The sequence below is a fragment of the Somniosus microcephalus genome, chromosome 32 (assembly GCF_052327205.1).
Source record: "Somniosus microcephalus isolate GS21.2 chromosome 32, FLI_Smic_1.0, whole genome shotgun sequence".
Lineage (NCBI taxonomy): Eukaryota > Metazoa > Chordata > Chondrichthyes > Squaliformes > Somniosidae > Somniosus > Somniosus microcephalus.
Window position 1 is genome coordinate 25,358,898 of NC_141018.1, and position 18,364 is coordinate 25,377,261.

The 18,364-nt window shown below is 51.2% G+C and overlaps 1 protein-coding gene across 2 annotated transcripts in view; it reads right to left on the reverse strand.

Moving 5' to 3' along the window:
• Positions 1–1,570: 1,570 nt before the first annotated feature.
• Positions 1,571–18,364, reverse strand: part of LOC147097343 (meiotic recombination protein REC114-like) — a 51,158-nt gene continuing 34,364 nt past the window's right edge. Inside the window, exons 5-6 of one of the 2 annotated variants that reach the window (XM_085972236.1) lie at positions 11,534–11,614; positions 1,571–1,958 (exon numbers count right to left, since the gene is read on the reverse strand). In XM_085972236.1, coding sequence (XP_085828362.1) covers positions 1,794–1,958; positions 11,534–11,614 — 246 coding nt within the window. In that variant the 3' untranslated portion in view covers positions 1,571–1,793. Of the gene's footprint in view, positions 1,959–9,218; positions 9,356–11,533; positions 11,615–18,364 lie in introns of those variants that run through there. The other variant, XM_085972237.1, reaches the window with a different exon arrangement.

Genomic DNA, 18,364 nt, shown 5'->3' on the forward strand with positions numbered 1-18,364 from the left:
CAGTGAGCAGGTTATTGGTGAGTAAGTGCCGCTTGATAGTACTGTCGATGACACCATCCACCACTCTGCTGATGATTGAGAGTAGACTGATGGGGTGGTAACTGGCCAGATTGGATTTGTCCTGCTTTTTGTGGCCAGGACATACCTGTGCAGTTTTCCACATTGTCGGATAGATGCCAGTGTTGTAGCTGTACTGGAACAGCTTGGCTAGAGGCGCGACTAGTTCTGGAGCACAAGTCTTCAGCACGATAGCCGGGATGTTGTCGGGGCCCATAGCCTTTGCTGTATCCAATGCGCTCAGCCGTTTCTTGATATCACGTGGAGTGAATCAAATTGGCTGAAGACTGGCTTCTGTGATGGTGGGGACCTCAGGAGTAGGCCGATATGGATCATCCACTCGGCACTTCTGGCTGAAGATGGTTGCAAATGCTTCAGCCTTGTCTTTTGCACTCACGTGCTGGGCTCCACCATCATTGAGGATGGGGATATTCATGGAGCCTCCTCCTCTCGTTAGTTGTTCAATGGTCCACCACCATTCACGACTGGATGTGGCAGGACTGCAGAGCTTTGATTTGATCCGTTGATTGTGGGATCTCTTAGCCCTGTCTATAGCATGCTGCATCTGCTTTTTAGCATGCATGTAGTCCTGTGTTGCAGCTTCCCCAGGTTGGCACCTCATTTTTAGGTACGCCTGGTGCTGCTCCTGGCATGCTCTTCTACACTCCTTATTGAACCAGGGTTGGTCCCCTGGCTTGATGGTAATGGTAGAGTGAGGGATATGCCGGGCCATGAGGTTACAGATTGTGGTGTACTTAATACATTCCAGAACAACTGATTTTATTTTTTAGTTGTGAATGAGAAAGAATGAGTCTTGAAAGGAACAGGTTTTACTTCAATATGCTTTGGATATCTACGATCGACGTTACTCCTCTCCTGGTGAAAAATATTTCTCTAAAGAAAATTCATGCGTGTAGCATTAGCTATTCTGATATTAAGCCTGTCTTTGTACAACACTGCCTCCTGGTGTTTAATTCCAAGATTCGTTAAATTCAGTCACCAATATTTAATAAAAGTACATTTGTCTTGTTTGCATTCCCTGTTTATTCCTCTTTTTGCTCCTGCTCTCCAGTATCTCAGACAAATGGCCATACTTGATGTGTGACCCTCGAGAGTGAGATTCTGCGGACCACACAGGACATCACAACTGGATTCGATCCCAACCTCCTCTTTCCGTCCACGCCAACGCACTTTCAGGGTTGGGCCTTGGGAAGCCAGAGTGATTTTTTTTCTAAGCTTAGCCTGGGACATCGAGGCCAGTGGGAGTGGCCCAACTGACAATGCAAGCCAATGTTCAACGGAGCACAGCCCAAGAACTGAACCTGCGACTTTCTGGCCTCTATGACTTCATGCCACACTGACCTGTCTCTCGACCTACTTGGCAAACAGGACTAATTCCAAATAGAAACATTAAACGTACAGCCTGAATTAAGGTTAGACACAACCCTTAAGAACTTATTCACACAGAACAAAGTCACCGAGTTTGACTTAATGAAAATATTTAAGGCTTAAGTTTGTTAAAGAAAGTATTTATTATTAACGACACTAGCAAACTAATGATTAGAAATAAAAATGTCTGAAGTAAATAGAGACAGTACTACCATATATAGATATCTAGCCCAGAAAAAACTCAAATGTGGGGCGAATTCATGAAAATTAATGCGATTTGTCGTCATTTCCTTCTACAATGGTATTTGGCGCTTCACCAACTGGAGAAAGGTCAAACATGTTCCCAGTCATTCGTCTATCAGCTTTTTAAGTTCTTGCTCGACCTGTTCCACAAATGCTGGGAAGCTCTGATCCATAAGACAGAGTCGCAGGAAAGGACCCAGCTCTTCGCTGTCCAATGCTGACTGCTGATAGGCCAACGGCAGCTTAGGTGATGTAGCTCCTAACATGGACTAGGAAAGAAAAACCTAAGTTACAGAATTGAAACTGTTTTTAACAGGTATAAGTGTCTGTAACTGAATTATGCTTTCTCAAGCTTCTGTATACAGCTTTTACCAGAATACAAACTCTCTCAAAGTAATAAAATACAAGAATAACTGATATTCAACTTAACGTTAAAGGAAGATTAAGGGCTAGATTTTCAGTATAGGCAGTTTTGGGGCGCTAACCTTAGCGCCCGGCCGAAGTTAGCGCCCGCCCCAAAGTAGCGCCCCGTTGCCGGAAATTCAGTGGCTTCGCCCTAAGAGGTTGGTGGAGCGCTAAAAGAGGCGTTCCACTACTATCTTTAGGCGCTAAGCCGGCGGTCCAGAGGGATAGCGCCCAGGCGGGGCGCAGCGCAGGTGCGGTCATTTTTGGACTGACAGCAGACCCCGTGGCGCCGACCAGCTCTTAAAGGGGGAAGGGACGAATTGGTCTGCTGCCACGCCCTGCACACTGCAGCCTTGCAAAGAGGCCTCAACACTGCTGCTCAGCCCCAGGGAGTCATGGCAACGCCAGAGAAGGCCCGTGAGCGTGCCCTGCGCTTCTCAGAGGGTGATCTGGACATAATGGTCACAGCTCTGGAGGTGAGGCGCAAGATCTTGTTCCCAGAGAGTGGGAGGAATCCAACCCACCACGACTACACCAAAGCCTGGAAGCAGATCGCCCAGAGGGTGACGTTCACCGGCGATGCCCCCAGGACGCACAAACAATGTCGTAAAAAATACAACGACCTGACCAGGATTGTCAGGGTGAGTACCCTTTCCAGTCTCCTCCTCATTCTTGCATGTACACCTGACATGATGGGCAAAGGGAGCTGAAAGTCCTATTGGCCAGCCCTCAGCCAGCAGCATTGGGACAGTCATGAGCATCAATTGGCCATTCGGCACTCTACACTCTGGCCAAGCTATTCCACCATGGGAGGCAGTGCACACTACATCAGGGCTACACTGCGCACTTACAGCCCGTCCTTTCTCTTGCAGGCTAAAGTAGCCTTTAATCGCCAGGCCCGTGCCAGGGGTGGCCGCGCCAAGCTGCAGAAGCTCACTCGGCTGGAGGAGCGCATGTGTGTGCTCATGGGAGCCCGTGTGATCGTCCCCACAGCGTGCGGAGTAGCCGACCCTCCACTGCCCGGCAATGGTAAGGACCTCGCCTTTTGGCCCTCTCGCGTCGCACTGGCCCATCCGAGCTACCTCCTTTGCCACTGTCCCACCAATGCGCTGAATGCCACCAGTCCTAACTCCCTCGCTGACGCCGTCTCCTCACTCTGAAGCTACTCTTGTGCATTCCTGCTTTCAGCTGGTGACGACCAGGACCCTGAAGCTGCCAGTGACAGCACCTCCGAGCAGGAGGAGGAGGAGGAACAAGCCGGACCATCGGGGGAACAGTCACGTCCCGCAGGAGAGGAGGAAATGCTTGACACCTCCTCACTGGACGAGTGCCTGGAGGAACTGTCGCAGGACAATGCAGCTTCTGGGACCAGTGGCGTTCAGCCACCCAGGAGCCGTGCGCGTGGCCCGCGGCCTTCCCCCCAAAGGGGGGAAGGATCAGAGGGGGGTGCTGCTGATCGGCACACTCGCCGCCACCAACGTGGCAAGGGTCCCCTAGTTCGGCCCCCTCCTCCCCAGCGGGAGAGTCGCGACTCCAGTCCGGACACCTTCACCTCGGAGGAGGTGCGGAAGCTGGATAAGATGGCCGAGGATTCGGACCGGCACCACACGGAGCTCATGAGCGTGGTGGGGCGCATGCCTGAGGCCATCGAGTCGCTGGCGACCAGTGTGCGCGAGTTCGGGGCAGCAACTGCCGCGAGTGGCGGCATGCTGACTGATGCCGTCAAGACCCTGGCGGATGTGATGCGGGCGCACACCAGGACAACAGGGGCACTCACTGCTGCCACACGCGCTGTCTCAGGCAGGCATCGCCAGGGCAGCCGCCGCGCTGGACCATCCCAGCGAGCCGCCCCTCGGCTGATTGTTGCGGAACCTGCAGTGCGGGCCCGGCCGAGTGCCACCGTGCCACAGCACCAGCCAGCGCATCCCAGACGCCAGTTGGCCCACATTGCGCCATCCGTCGCCGCCATTCCCCCACTGGGGCGTCAAGGGCAAGCGGCTGCAGCTGATGGTGGCCAGGCTCAGGTGCGCCACTCAGCAGACGGCCCCTCGAGGCCCAAACGCCGTGTAGGCCGCCCCCCAGCGGCATCTGGCAGAAGGGCATCTGAGCCTCAGGCGCCTTCCCCCAGCCTCGCAGCAGCCACTGGGCAGAGCTTGCGAAGGAGCAGCAGGCCGGGCAGGGGAGGCAAAAGGCTGGGCAAGGTCTCGCCCTCGCGGGCCACTCAGTAGAGGGTGTGGCCAGCTTTCCTTTTATATGGCGGTGGCCATCTTTATTTTGCCCATGGTTGTGTTGTTGGAGGGCTTATTTTTTGCGTTAGGCCGACGTTGAGGCCCGGTTTGAAGAAATGTGGAGTGACTCCTCCCCAGTTTGTGGGAGTGAGTCGTTTGTTGGGCTTTTTGTGGGGCCCGTTTATTGTTTTTGGGGATTCATGTGGGAAAGGCTTTTCATTTTTGTGTAATAAATAATTATCTTTATTCATGCAGTCTCCATGGTTGTTCTTCTTAGTGTTTGTTGGCTTCGCCGGCTGAGGGCTTGCGGAGCGGCTGCATTCATCTTCCCTCATGGCCCCTGGCCATTCCCTGACAGGGGGCTTAGAAGTACCGTGTAATAAGGTGGCGTCGCGCGGCCCTTGGCCCTGGTCGCTCCCTCCTGGGAACGTACTCCTGCTCCTCCTCCTCCTCCTCCTCCTGCTCCTCCTCCTGAGGTGCTGCTCCAACGTCAGGTGGCAGTGCCGGAGTCCTGCGGATAGCCAGGTTGTGTAGCATGCAGCAAACCGCCACAAATTGGGAGACCCGGTCCGGCGAATACTGGAGAGCTCCTCCGGAGCGATCAAGGCAGCGGAACCGTTGCTTGAGGACCCCAATAGTTTGCTCGATGATGTTGCGGGTGGTTTGATGGCTCTCGTTGTAGGCCTCTTCAGCAGCGGTCCTGGGCGCGCGGAGCGGGGTCATGAGCCAGGTACACAAAGGATAGCCTTTGTCCCCGAGTAGCCATCCTCTTGGGGGATGCTGTGCCTGGAACATGTCATGCACAGTACTCTGCCGCAGGATAAAGGCATCGTGGCTGCTGCCTGGGAAGCTGGCATTGACTGCCATGATGCGCTGCTTGTGGTCACACACCAGCTGCACATTCAGAGAATGGTAGCCCTTCCTGTTGCGATACTGCTCGCCATGCTCCAGAGGGGCCCGCAAAGCCACATGCGTACAGTCAATGGCGCCCTGCACCAAGGGGAATTCCCCGAGTCTGGAAAATCCCAATGCGCGCTGATGCTGGCTCTCCAGGGCCATGGGGAAGGAGATGAATTGGCTTCTCCTTCTGAACAGTGCTTCGGTCACCTGGCGGATGCAGCGATGCGCGCCGTACTGGGAGATGTTTGCTATGTCCCCAGCAGCGTATTGGAAGGAGCCGGTGGCATAGAAGTTCAATGCCACCGTCACCTTCACTTCCACCGACAGAGACGTCCTGCACCTGAGCTTTGGCCGCAGATCTCTGCAATCACCTCCTTTCGGAATCGGAGCCTTTTAACACATCGCGCGGCACTCATGTTTAGGTAGGAGCGCTGCTGGCGGTATAGCCTGACTGGGTAAGGCCTACGTGGCTGACGCCTGTAGCCCCCTCTGCCTCTAGCCAGGGCTGCCCCTCTCACAATGCGTCTGCGAGCCCTACGGACATGGAGCTGCAGCTCCGCGTTGGCACCCCATGCAACCCCCATCAAATCCTGGCAAACACTCAAATTTCCAAAAGGCCACTTGCAGCGCTCTGGCCTGAGTCCAAAAATACCTGAGCTCTTGCTGCTTGAAACCAGTTAGCTATCCTCCTTGTTGTGTCTCCAGAAATGCGTTGCGCAAGAGTGTTTTCTGAAAAAAGGCTGGCCTTTATGCTGGAGAGCACGCCCCCTTTAATTTGCGCCCCCCGGGGCCCGCGCTGGTTGTGTTGCGTTCCTTTTTCCAAACGCTCCGGCCGCCAGCCGCACAATGGGGCGGTCCGACTGAAGTTTGGAATCGGGGCGGCCAAAGGGCGTTGCACGAGGATGTGACGTCATTTTCTGCGCGCGCATCCGGGCGGGCGCTAAACTTTGTGCCGGCGCTAACAGGCAACTTAATTTGGGGCGGGGCGCAAACTGCGCTGCGCACGGGCGCTACACGCATAGCGCCCGAAAATCACTTCTCTTAAGGCGCTAACTGCTGGCGCTAGCAACTGAAAATCTAGCCCTAACTGTTTTAACTTTTCATATCCTTACTGATGATACAACCCCACTTTAAAAGGCAATGCATCCCTATAATTTTTCTAGGTATGTACGATGAAATGAAAGAAGAAAAACTTTTTAAAAATTTGTTCCTGGGATGTGGGCATCGCTGGCAAGGCCAGCATTTATTGCCCATCCATAATTGCCCTTGAGAAGGTGGTGGTGAGCTGCCTTCTTGAACCGCTGCAGTCCGTGTGGTGAAGGTGCTATGGCCAGCTATTGATCAGAGGGACCAGAGCTTCTTGGAAGTCCTCAGCAGTAGAATTGCCAGTGCAGACACGGGTCCTGATGACCCCTCTGATGTGCAGCAAGGTGCTGTCAAGTCACTTGCTAGCGGTGAGGTGGGGCTGACCCATGAGAGGGATGTTGGCAGCAGACAACAAGGAAGTGGGGGCTCCTCTCCAAGCGCTCACACTTCCATGCCACTGCGGAGCCCTCGGTCATAGCCCCACCAGAGTCCTCACCCAACTGAGATGGGCATCTCAGCCCCTGCACAGCCACAGGAGGAGCAGACTTTTGGCGAGCCCTCACAGGCTCGCAAACCCAGAGGATGCCTGGTGTCGAAGCAGGAGCAGCATGAAAGTGAGCAAGAGCCACAGGAGAAGCACCACGTAGGAGCACGCGTAAGAGGAAGATAAAGCACAATTAGTCACACGGGCAGTCATTTGGGTGTTTTTTTGTGTTTAATAATTAAATGCCATCCCTTTGTGAATGTATTATACTCTGGTGATGGCAAACTGTTGACGTTATGGCCTCTATGATTTCGGTTTCAGAAGTTCCACATTGCGGCCTCAGCGAGACTTGCTTGGTCAGGTTGGTGGTCAGAGTGAGAGGAAACCAGAGAGTCATGTCCATTGTGTATCTTGTGCTAAGAAGAAGCCAAGCACATGTGCTGGAATGGGCAGTCTAAGCAAATCTGGCCAAGATGAGTGCATCCCTTGCATTCCGGCCAGCAATGTGCTTGCGTGCTGCTGCAGGTTGATACGCCCCTGCTCTGTCATCCTCCTCCTCCTCCTTTTCATCTGAGGAGGCTATGTTGTGAGCCTCTTGCTCCTCAGGAAGCTGCAAGCCATGATGTTGTGCAGCGCACAGCAGACCACGACCATTCTGGAGACCCTGGCTGCTGAGTACTGCAGGGCTCCACCTGATCGGTCAAGGCATCTGAATCGCATCTTCAGCAAGCCGATGGTTTGTTCGATGATGGACCTGGTCGAAATGTGGCTAGCATTGTAGCGCTCCTCAGCTTCATTCGCTGGCCTCCTGATCGGCGTCATTAGCCACGGCTTCAGGGGTTAGCCCTTGTCTCCAAGTAGCCATCCGTTAAGTTGGTTTGACGGCTGGAAGAGCAGAGGAACACTAGACTGCCGCAGGATAAACGAGTCATGGCAAGTGCCACAGTACTTGGCGCAAACATGCAAGATCTCCTTTTTGTGGTTACACACCAGCTGTACATTGAGGACACTTGCGGTTGACAAAAAGGACCTCCAGCCTCACACCAGGATGACTTAAAGCCCAGATCCCCTTTGCTCACCACATCCCCATCATTCCATCCCTCTCGCAAGCCGTTTCAAAGCTGAAATGACAGACACCACAAAAGAATGGTAAGTGAATTAATACATTTACCAATAATTAGTAAACACATATATACAGCAAAAATATTAACTATTCCCCCTTGTGCAATCCCTTAGTGCCTCTTGTTACTGTGCCTTTGTCTACTCTAGTGCTCCTATGAAGTGTTGGCCCAGCGGCTGCAGCAGGGCTGGTGGAAGGCTGCTGAGTGTCCGCGCAGGAGACTTCAGATAGCCTTGCAGGATGTTCTCGACCAGCTCTGGACCCGGAAGGCCCAGCTGCAGACTGCACCACCTCAGCATAGGCGGCAGCAATCTGGGCTGGCTGGATGACAGGCAGTGACAAGGGCAATGGCGGAATAGCAGTGGTGGGAGCAGGAATGCTGTCATCCTGAGAGAGGACATCAGGTTCCTGCTCCACTGACCCACAGCCACTCCCCCGGGGCAGCACCTCAGCAATCCATCGATGGTGGTAGACCCAGCCACGATGGCAGCAGTCAGAGCTTGCATGGCATTATACTGAGACTGCATGAGAGCAGTATGCGATTGGATGCTACCAAGCATAGACTGCATTACAGCACTAAGACATTGCGTCGTTTCCACCTGTGCTGCAATGGAAGCTGCCAGATCGCCCATCACACGCGGCATCAGGCCTGGGTCTCCACGGTCTCTCTGGGAGTCTACAATCCTTTGCAGACTGGAAATGATGGGCTCCATGGTCTGCGCAGAGCCTTGTGCAATGTTGGCGGCAGACTCCTCCACGCTCCTTATCATTGCCGAGAGGCTCTCGGGCACCCTTGCCATTGCAACTATCATCTCCTCGTGCATGCCCATCACCCTTCTAAACGCCTCCCCATCGAGGTCCTCATCTGTGTCTTGTGCAGCAGAACTCGCCCTCCGGGGAGCTGGCCCCCCCAAGCTACCCTTGCCCCCTGGCCTTGCTGCAGCCCACCCGTCCCCGGTGCCTCACCCTGTGCAGATCCCGCTACTATACTAGCCTCTAAAGAGCACGTAGTGCCAGTATCTGAGCTGGTGTCTGCGGGTGAGAGATGCAGTGATGTGGCGTGTTCTTCCTCCTCTTCTCCCACCTCGCTCTCTACAGTGCCCTCAGGGACAGGCTGCTCAGGTGCTTGCTAATTATCTGAAAGCACAAAGGCACAAGAGTCGGGTTAAGGTGAGGGGAGGGGGGCAGGAAGGGAGAAATACATGCATACAGCATGATTAGCTGGAAAGTGCAAAACGCTTGTGGGGTGAGGGGGGAAGTGTGATGTGAGAAGAAGGAGTAGTGATGAACATACCGTTGTTGTCCCCAAGGGGGTTAACGTTGCCAGTGACCACGACGCACAATAATCTGCAGCACTCAATTCTCCAGCACAGACAGTGGTTGGGTGTCAGCTTGTTCCCAGCCTGTGCACTCCTGCTCCCTCCTGTTGTGAGCCACTTTGGCCTGCATGAAAAAGGAAAGTGTGCAAGTGAGTGTGGAGCAATCTGTTTGGGTGCTATCCCTGCCATAGTTAAATAGCTGTCATTGTGTGCAAGGTGTGACATGTGGATGTGAGTGTTGGTAGGTAAAGATTGTTGGCGGGTGAGTTCTGGGGGTGTGGTGCTTTAGGCAGTGTGTGAAGATTGTGGCTCAGATGGTGGTACATCGCATTTGCTGAAGCTTTCACTCACCCTAACCACCCAAGTGAGGTCGTTAAATTTCTTCCTGCTGTGTGTGTGGGTCCTGGGGACCACAGTGCTGCCTGACACATGCTGGGGAACCTCCCTTCACATGGTGCGGATGACTTGTGGTGGGGGCCTCCTGCTACTTGCCGGGTAGAACACCGCCCTCCGTCTCTCCACAGCGAAAACCAATGCCTCCAATGTTTGATCGCAGAATCTGCGGGCTCTCTCCCTGGGGCGTGGATCTGCCATGAGCACACCTGGTTCAGTCCTCCAGCCCATTCTCCTTGTCCTGCTGCTGCTTGCTGAGGCAGCTGCATAGCCAGCAATGCTGAGAATGAGGTGCTGCAGCATCAATGAACCTCCCCTCTAAGAAGTGAAAAAAGCCTGTGGCAATCATGACTTGCGATTAAGTTGCACCCGATACTGGGCCACCCTTTTGAGTGCAACGCCAATAGAGCTTGGGTTTTAAGACTTGAATTAGGACTCCAATCATTTTTTTGAGCAGTGAGCACGAATTTTGCGTTCAGTCTAAAGCATTAGCGCTAATTCTCCAACTTTTCTACTGACACCACCCATTCCTTGGCTATAATGAATTTCTAGCCCCCAATGTCAAAACATCTATTTGCTGCATTTCACTAGAAGCCCAAAGTGAATAGACTAGAGCTTTTGTTAACTCTCCAGAGATACAGAATAATGTATTCATCTTCCAAATTTCAGAAGTGGACCTAAAGTTCGGATATTTTTTTTTGTTCCCGAGATGTAGGTGTCGCTGGCAAGGCCAGCATTTATTGCCCAGCCCTAATTGCCCTCGAGAAGGTGGTGGTGAGCTGCCTTCTTGAACCGCTGCAGTCCGTGTGGTGAAGGTACTCCCGTATTGCAGGAAAGACGATACGAAACTGACAGTTCGAGAATATAAGATATTTATTATATGCATCTTCCAATTCAACCGAGTCTAGCCCCACAACAGTTACTAGCCACTAGATGCAGATTCTGATCCAGGTAGAAGTCATAGTTTTGGTAAGGGACAGAAAAGGCTCAATTTCATTAATGCTACAAGAAACTGTCAAATTTGGCTATCCAAATTAAGAATAAAAATCGAGAGTAACATCGCATCTCAACTCTTTCAGCAGATCAAGGACGATAAACTAGGGTGCAGTAGAATAACATTTGCTTCCTGGCTGCATGAAAAAAAATAGAAATAGAAACAAGCCCTTTTCGTTCTTAGCTTTCCAGTTCTTTCCTTAATTTTCCCCCTTTTTATTGATTACCCTTTTTCTCTTCTGTCCTTAGTTGTTGCAGCAGCAAGTTTAGAATAATGTAGAGCTCAAAGAAAAAAATAGTTTAAAAAAATCTCAAAGGGGAAATGTGTGGCATAGCAAAGGAAAGAAGTAAATAAAGAAAGCAAGCAAGCTTGCATTTATATGACTTTTCATATCCTCAGGCTCTCAAAGTGCTTGAAATCTAAATACTTTTGAAGTGTAATCACTGTTGTGCAGGCAAAGGTGATAGCCAATTCGCATACAGCAAGATTCCACAAGCAGTAAATACGATGACTGTTTTTTCTTGAATCTCTGGGGGAGTTTGCTATTCAGCTCTCTAAGCCGTAAAAAGCCTTTCATGATCCGAATCTGGGCCAGTCTTTACCAAGTTCAGACTGGGCTCGAGTCTTCAGAGCAAAAATCTATTCGTAATTCAGTATCAAATCGTGAGTCTCGCTCGGAAGCCGCAGTGGCTTTCAAAAACAATTTTAATTTTCGTCTTGGAGTGGGAAATGCCGCATTGCTGTACTTTATTGGAACAGCGTAGAAGGAGTTTTATTCTGCATCAAGTCTGCTCAGTATCTTTTCTGGGAGTATGTGTTTACTGACTGTAAAAAGTGGAACAGTATTTGATTCAGGAATACAGATTTGTTACACAGTAAAACGCGGAAGGCATATAGCTGGCTGTCTTTGCCTACCTTTGCCAGTTGTTTGATGGACACCCTACCCTCAGGAAGGGTAGTTTGAGTCACTGTTTGCCCCTCCTCTGTACCACGTGCCTGTCATTAAAAGATAAAAACGCAAGATCTTAAAATGCTAAAATTAATGGACTGAATCATTCCACGGATAAGTACCATGTGGTTAATGTTAAGAGTCAAACCTTTTGTACCGTCTGTGTAGGTGGTATCTGTGCTGCACAAAGCAAATCTCAGCAGTACCAGTGCGATAATTGCAACATTTGTAACAGACATTAAACCAGAGCTCACCTTACGGTAGGTGGGCTACCCACTCCCAGGTTTCTGCCTGTGCTGCTCGCGAACAAGCCACGCAAGAAGCCGAGAGATGGTGATTCTCTCTGACTTTCCTTCTCCTGTGCATACCTGCTGGTTGCTTCCTCCTAGCAGCAGTAGAGCAGACACTGGAACCTCAAGGGAGTAGTCAATGTGAACCCACAGCCAACTATTTGGTGGCACAATACATCGAAATGCCAACACATTCAGGCCACTGTAATGCCGACGTTTTCATGCCTTTGAATAATTCATGGCTCATGGGAAATTCCTTCAATAAAACTGAAGGCAGAATTGCCCAACAATTACTACCCAATCGTGGGAGAAGCCAGCAAGACTGCTTCTGCCTACAACCTCAGCTCTTCTGTGGGCAACACCTCATCTGCTCATTCTCCCTTCAATGGGGACAGATTTTTGTTTAATTTCACAGAGGTTTAAAGCAATTCAGTTTAGATGAATGAGCAAAATTATATAATTGAGATGTTTTCAGGGTGGGGGAAGGTTTCAGCTTCTCGTTATCTGACATGAAGAATCCTGATCATGTGCTGGATTAAGCAGAGTTTGTTATTCACTCGCTCATGTTTAAAGCTTTCCTAGAACAAAAAAAACCTTTAAAGATTATTCCTCTGAAGAAGTAGTGTATCTATATACTAGTAGAAGTGCCCGGCGGTGCCGAGGCTTTTTCGAGGGCATGTTGTTGTTGGAAGAGAGAGAGAGCGACTGGGGGGGGCAGGGAGGGAGGGAGGGCGGGGGGGAGGGGGGAAGGGAAGGGGGGGAGAGAGAGGGGGGGAGGGGGGGAAGGGAAGGGGGAAGGGGAGGGGGAAGGGAAGGGGGAAGGGAAGGGGAGGGAGAGGGGGGGCAGGGGGGAAGGGGAGGGGGAGGGAGGGGGGGAGGGCGGGGGGCCCCCCCCCGAGGGTCGCGGCCCCCCCCCGAGGGTCACGGCCCTCCCGTGGGTCACGCCCCCTGCAGAGGGTCGCGGCCCCCCGCCGAGGGTCGCGCCCCCCCCTCGAGGTGAAGACCGCTGATTGCGGCTGTGCGAGACGGCCGGGGGGGCCGGTTGCCAGGGTGACGCTTGATGCTCAGCAAGCCCCGCCCCCCGGCCGAGCCAGAGTCGCCGCGTCTCAGCTCCTGCTGCGCGCGCACCCTAGCGCCACTGGGCTGAGGCTCGGCCCTCCAGCCTTCGAGTGGGGCCGGGAGGTGCCTAGCTCGGGCGTGGGTGCGAAGGAGAAGCCGAGGCTTCGAGGCCTACCTGGAAAAATGGGGAAAGGTAGGAAAATTAATGAGATTAGATAAGTTAATTCATTTCTAAATCATTTTTTTTTAAAAACAATATGTGTTTTAAAAGCAACGTTTTTTTTAAAGACGCAGAAAGCGGGAAAAAGAAAGGAAAAGTTTGGAATCAAGATGGCGGCGACTCACCTCGGTTCAGAACGATAAGGCCCGGCCACACACACACTGATTGGCCCGGCGGCACACGCCAGCAACCAGGCGTACGATTGGTCGAGCTCGAGGTCACTCTGTCGCTAATGAGCGGATAATGAGATGCTAATGAGCGGAACGTTGAAGGTTTTTGGGATACCGCGGGCGCGATTTTAGCCCGGCCAAAACGTAAATACGCTTAAAACCGTCTCAGAAGCGTAAGCTTTCTTTGGAGGTAACGCGCGCGTAGGTACGCCCTGTAACTTTCGAGCGCATACCCGACAGACGCACACGCGATGACAGACAGACAGAATGACAGACAGAAGTACCGCTTTATATATATAGATAGATATAAAAGGATACTTCTGTCTGTCATTCCATCTGTCTGTCTGTCTTGAATTAACTCGAAAGTTATAGAGCGTACCTACACGTGCGTTATGTCGAAAGAAAGCCAACGATTCCAGAACCGCCCTAGGCGTATTTACGTTTCGGCCGGACAAAAATTGTTCGCGCGTTATGCAAAAAATCTGCTAAGTAGCATTGATTGACTGACGTCAAGGTCGACCAATCCTGTGCCGGCACGATTGACCAATCCTACAGTTCAGTCGCCTGATGGTTGCCCAATCGCTGCGTCTGTGGGCGGGACTAATCGTTTTCATCTCAGGGATCTGGCAGCCATTGCCTCAAGCTAAAAACCCCATTTACTTCCAGCTCAAAATCTGCTAATCCAGCTTCGAAAAAGTTAGTATCTCTTTTAAAAATAAGATTTACCAAAAACGTTTTATAAGTACTTTCACTTTCATCTTTCAAGGTATTAAAAGGTAGAAATGTTGCCCGGCAGAAGATTGAGAGAGGGACACAGAGACAGGGCCCAAAAGCCTGGGACTCGATTTAAAATGTTGCCCGGCAGCAGATTCACAGAGGGACACAGAGAGGCCGCAAAGCCTGGGACTCGATTTAAACCGCCCGGCCCAAAACAGCCCTGGCAAAGCCGGGCTCCCCCAGCTATTACAACATAAAACAATGAAAACAAACAGGCTTACCAGCTCGCCTGCATTTGTCCTGGCCTCCCACCTATACATGGGTGCATTGTGTTGGCATTTTGGTTTCTCTCATTGGAGAGACGGGATAACGAAAGATCTCATAGAAACGTAGAAACATAGAAGATAGGAGCAGGAGTCGGCCATTCGGCCCCTCGAGCCTGCTCCGCCATTTAATGAGATCATGGCTGATCATCCAAATTCAGTACCCAGTCCCTGCTTTCTCCCCATATCCCTTGATTCCTTTAGCCTTAAGAAATATATCCAACTCTTTCTTGAATATATTTAATGAATTGGCCTCCACCGCCCTCTGTGGCAGAGAATTCCACAGGTTCACCACTCTCTGGGTGAAGAAATTCCTCCTCATTTCAGTCCTAAATGGCTTACCCCTTATCCTTAGACTATGACACCTGGTTCTGGACTCCCCGGCCATCAGAAACATCCTTCCTGCATCTAGTCTGTCCAGGCCTGACAGAATTTTATAGGTTTCAATGAGATCCCCTCTCAATCTTCTAAACTTCAGTGAGTATAAGCCCAATCGACACAATCTCTCCTCGTACATCATTCCTGCCATCCCAGGTATCAGCCTAGTGAATCTTCGCTGCACTCCCTCCATGGCAAGAATGTCCTTACTCAGGTAAGGCAACCAAAACTGCACACAATACTCAAGGTGTGGTCTCACCAAGGCCCTGTACAACTGTAGCAAGACATCCTTGTTCCTGTACTCGAACCCTCTTGCTATGAAGGCCAACATACCATTTGCCTTCTTAACCGCCTGCTGCACCTGCATGCTTACCTTCAGCGACTGGTGCACAAGAACACCCAGGTCTCTTTGCACTTCCCCTTCTCCCAATCTATTGCCATTCAAATAATAATCTGCCTTCCTGTTTTTGCCACCAAAGTGGATAACCTCACATTTATCCACATTATAGTGCATTTGCCATGTTTCTGCCCAATCACCCAACCTGTCCAAATCGTACTGGAGTTTCACGACATCCTCCTCACAGCTTACCCTCCCACCCAGCTTTGTGTCATCTGCAAATTTGGAGATATTACATCCAATTCCCTCGTCCAGATCATTAATATATATTGTGAACAGCTGGGGTCCTGGGGCCGATCCTTGCGGTACCCCACTAGTCACTGCCTGCCACTCGGAAAATGACCCGTTTATTCCAACTCTTTGCTTTCTGTCTGCCAACCAGTTCTCCATCCAAGTCAATACCTTGCCCCCAATCTCATGTGCCTTAATTTTGCACGCTAATCTCCTATGTGGGACCTTATCGAAAGCCTTCTGAAAGTCCAAATACACCACATCCACTGGTTCTCTCTTATCTATTTCCTTTAGCCTTAAGAAATATATCTAACTCCTTCTTGAATATATTTAATGAATTGGCCTCAACAGCCTTTTGTGGTAGAGAATTCCACAGGTTCACCACTCTCTGGGTGAAGAAATTCCTCCTCATCTCAGTCCTAAATGGCTTACCCCTTAACTTTAGACTGTGACCCCTGGTTCTGGACTACCCCGCCATCGGGAACATCCTTCCTGCATCTAGTCTGTCTAGTCCTGTTAGAATTTTATAAGTTTCAATGAGATCCCCTCTCATTCTTCTAAACTCTAGCGAATATAAGCCCAATCGACCCAATCTCTCCTCATACATCATTCCTGCCATCCCAGGTATCTGGTGAATCTTCGCTGCACTCCCTCCACGGCAAGAACATCCTTCCTCAGATAAGGCGACCAAAACTGCACACAATACTCAAGGTGTGGTCTCACCAAGGCTCTGTACTACTGCAGCAAGACATCCTTGCTCCTGTACTCGAATCCTCTCGCTATGGTCTATCCCAGCATCCAAAGCAATACTGAAAGCCCTCGATTATAACAATGGGGTCTACAGTTTTAATAGGGATCTTTCACAACTACTATCAATCCTGGGATAACCCTATTTTCATTTCAGTCTTGCTTTCTCTCACTCAGTGAGAATTGGAAGTCCACCAACTAATTAGGTTGTGGAGAAAGAACAGAACAAGAGAGAGAAAAGGAAGTGAAAGTCGGACACGAGAGGATGGGGAAAAAGAGAGAAAAGAAAAAAGTAATTCATGCTCTGATCTGGATGGTGTTGAGCTTCTTGAGTGTTGTTGCAACTGCACATCGGAAGTCATCGCAGGAATCCTCCTCAATCGCCTTCTCCCAGTGGCTGAAGAGTTCCTCCCAGAGTCGCAATGTGGATTCTGCCCACTAAGGGGCACAATGGACATGATCTTCACCGCGCACCAATTACAAGAGAAATGCAGGAAACAGCACCAGCCGCTGTACGTGGCCTTCTTTGACCTCACAAAGGCCTTTGACACGGTCAACCATGAGGGATTATGGAGTGTCCTCCTCAAATTCGGCTGCCCTCAAAAGTTTGTCACCATCCTCCGCCTGCTTCATGACGACATGCAAGCCGTGATCCTGACCAACGGTTCCACCACAGACCCAATTCATGTACGGACTGCGGTCAAGCAAGGCTGTGTCATCGCACCAACGCTCTTCTCGATCTTCCTTGCAGCAATGCTCCATCTCACCCTCAGTAAGCTCCCCGCTGGAATGGAGCTAATATACAGAACAAACGGGAAGCTGTTCCACCGCCGTCGCCTCCAGTCCAGATCCAAGGTCGTCCCTTCCTCTGTCGTCAAATTACAGTATGCAGACGACGCTTGCGTCTGTGCACACTCGGAAGTCGAACTCCAAACCATCGTTAACACCTTCACCGAAGTGTACGAGAGCATGAGCCTTACACTAAACATCTGTAAGACAAAGATCCTGTACCAACCTGCCCCCGCCACACAGTACTGGCCCTCGATTATCAAAATCCATGACAAGGCCTTGGACAACATGGACCACTTTCCATACCTCGGGAGCCTACTGTCAACAAGGGCAGATGTCGATGACGAAGTCCAACACCGCCTTCAGTGTGCCAGTGCAGCCTTCGGTCGCCTGAGGAAGAGAGTATTTGAAGACCAGGACCTCAAACCCGGCACCAAGCTCATGGTCTACAGAGCAGTAGTAATACCCGCCCTCCTGTATGCCTCAGAGACATGGACCATGTACAGCAGGCACCTCAAAGCACTGGAGAGGTACCACCAATGCTGCCTCTGCAAGATCCTGCAAATCCATTGGCAGGATAGGCGCACCAATGTCAGTGTTCTCGCTCAGGCCAACATCCCCAGCATCGAAGCTTTGACCACGCTCGATCAGCTCTGATGGATGGGTCACATTGTCCGGATGCCCGATACGAGACTCCCAGAACAAGCGCTCTACTCGGAGCTCCGACACGGCAAGAGAGCCCCAGGTGGGCAGAGGAAACGCTTCAAGGACACCCTCAAAGCCTCCTTGAAAAAGTACAACATCCCCACCGACACCTGGGAATCCCTGGCCCAAGACCATACAAAGTGGAGGAGAAGCATCCAGGAAGGCAGCGAACACCTCGAGTCTCTTCACTGGGAGCAAGCGGAAGCGAAGCGCAAACAGCGGAAGTAGCGCCCCACCCACCCGCCCCTTCAACCACCGTCTGTCCCATCTATGACAGAGACTGTAGGTCCCGCATTGGACTCAGCAGTCACCTGAGAGCTCATTTTTAATGTGGAAGCAAGTCATCCTCGGTTCCGAGGGACTGCCTAAGAAGAAGACGACATATCCAGGCAAGTGGTGAGTATTCCATCATACTCCTGACTTGAGCATTGTAGAAGGTGAAGAGGTTTTGAGGAGTCAGGATGTGAGCAACTCTACGCAACCTCTGGCTAAAAAAGCAGGACACAGTGTTGATATGGTTGATCCAGTTCAGCTTCTGGTCAATGGTGATCGCCAGGATCTTCATGGTGGCTCAGTGATGGTGGTGCTATTGAAGAACAAGCGGAGGTGGCTGGGTTTTGTCTTGTTCAAGATTATCATTACCTGGATAATGTTACAAATGTTACCTGTCACTTGTCAGCTCAAGTCTGGATGTTATCCAGGTCCTGTTTGTAGGCTGGCATGGGCGGCTTCATTTTCAGAAGAGCTGTGAATGGAGCTGAATACTGTGGG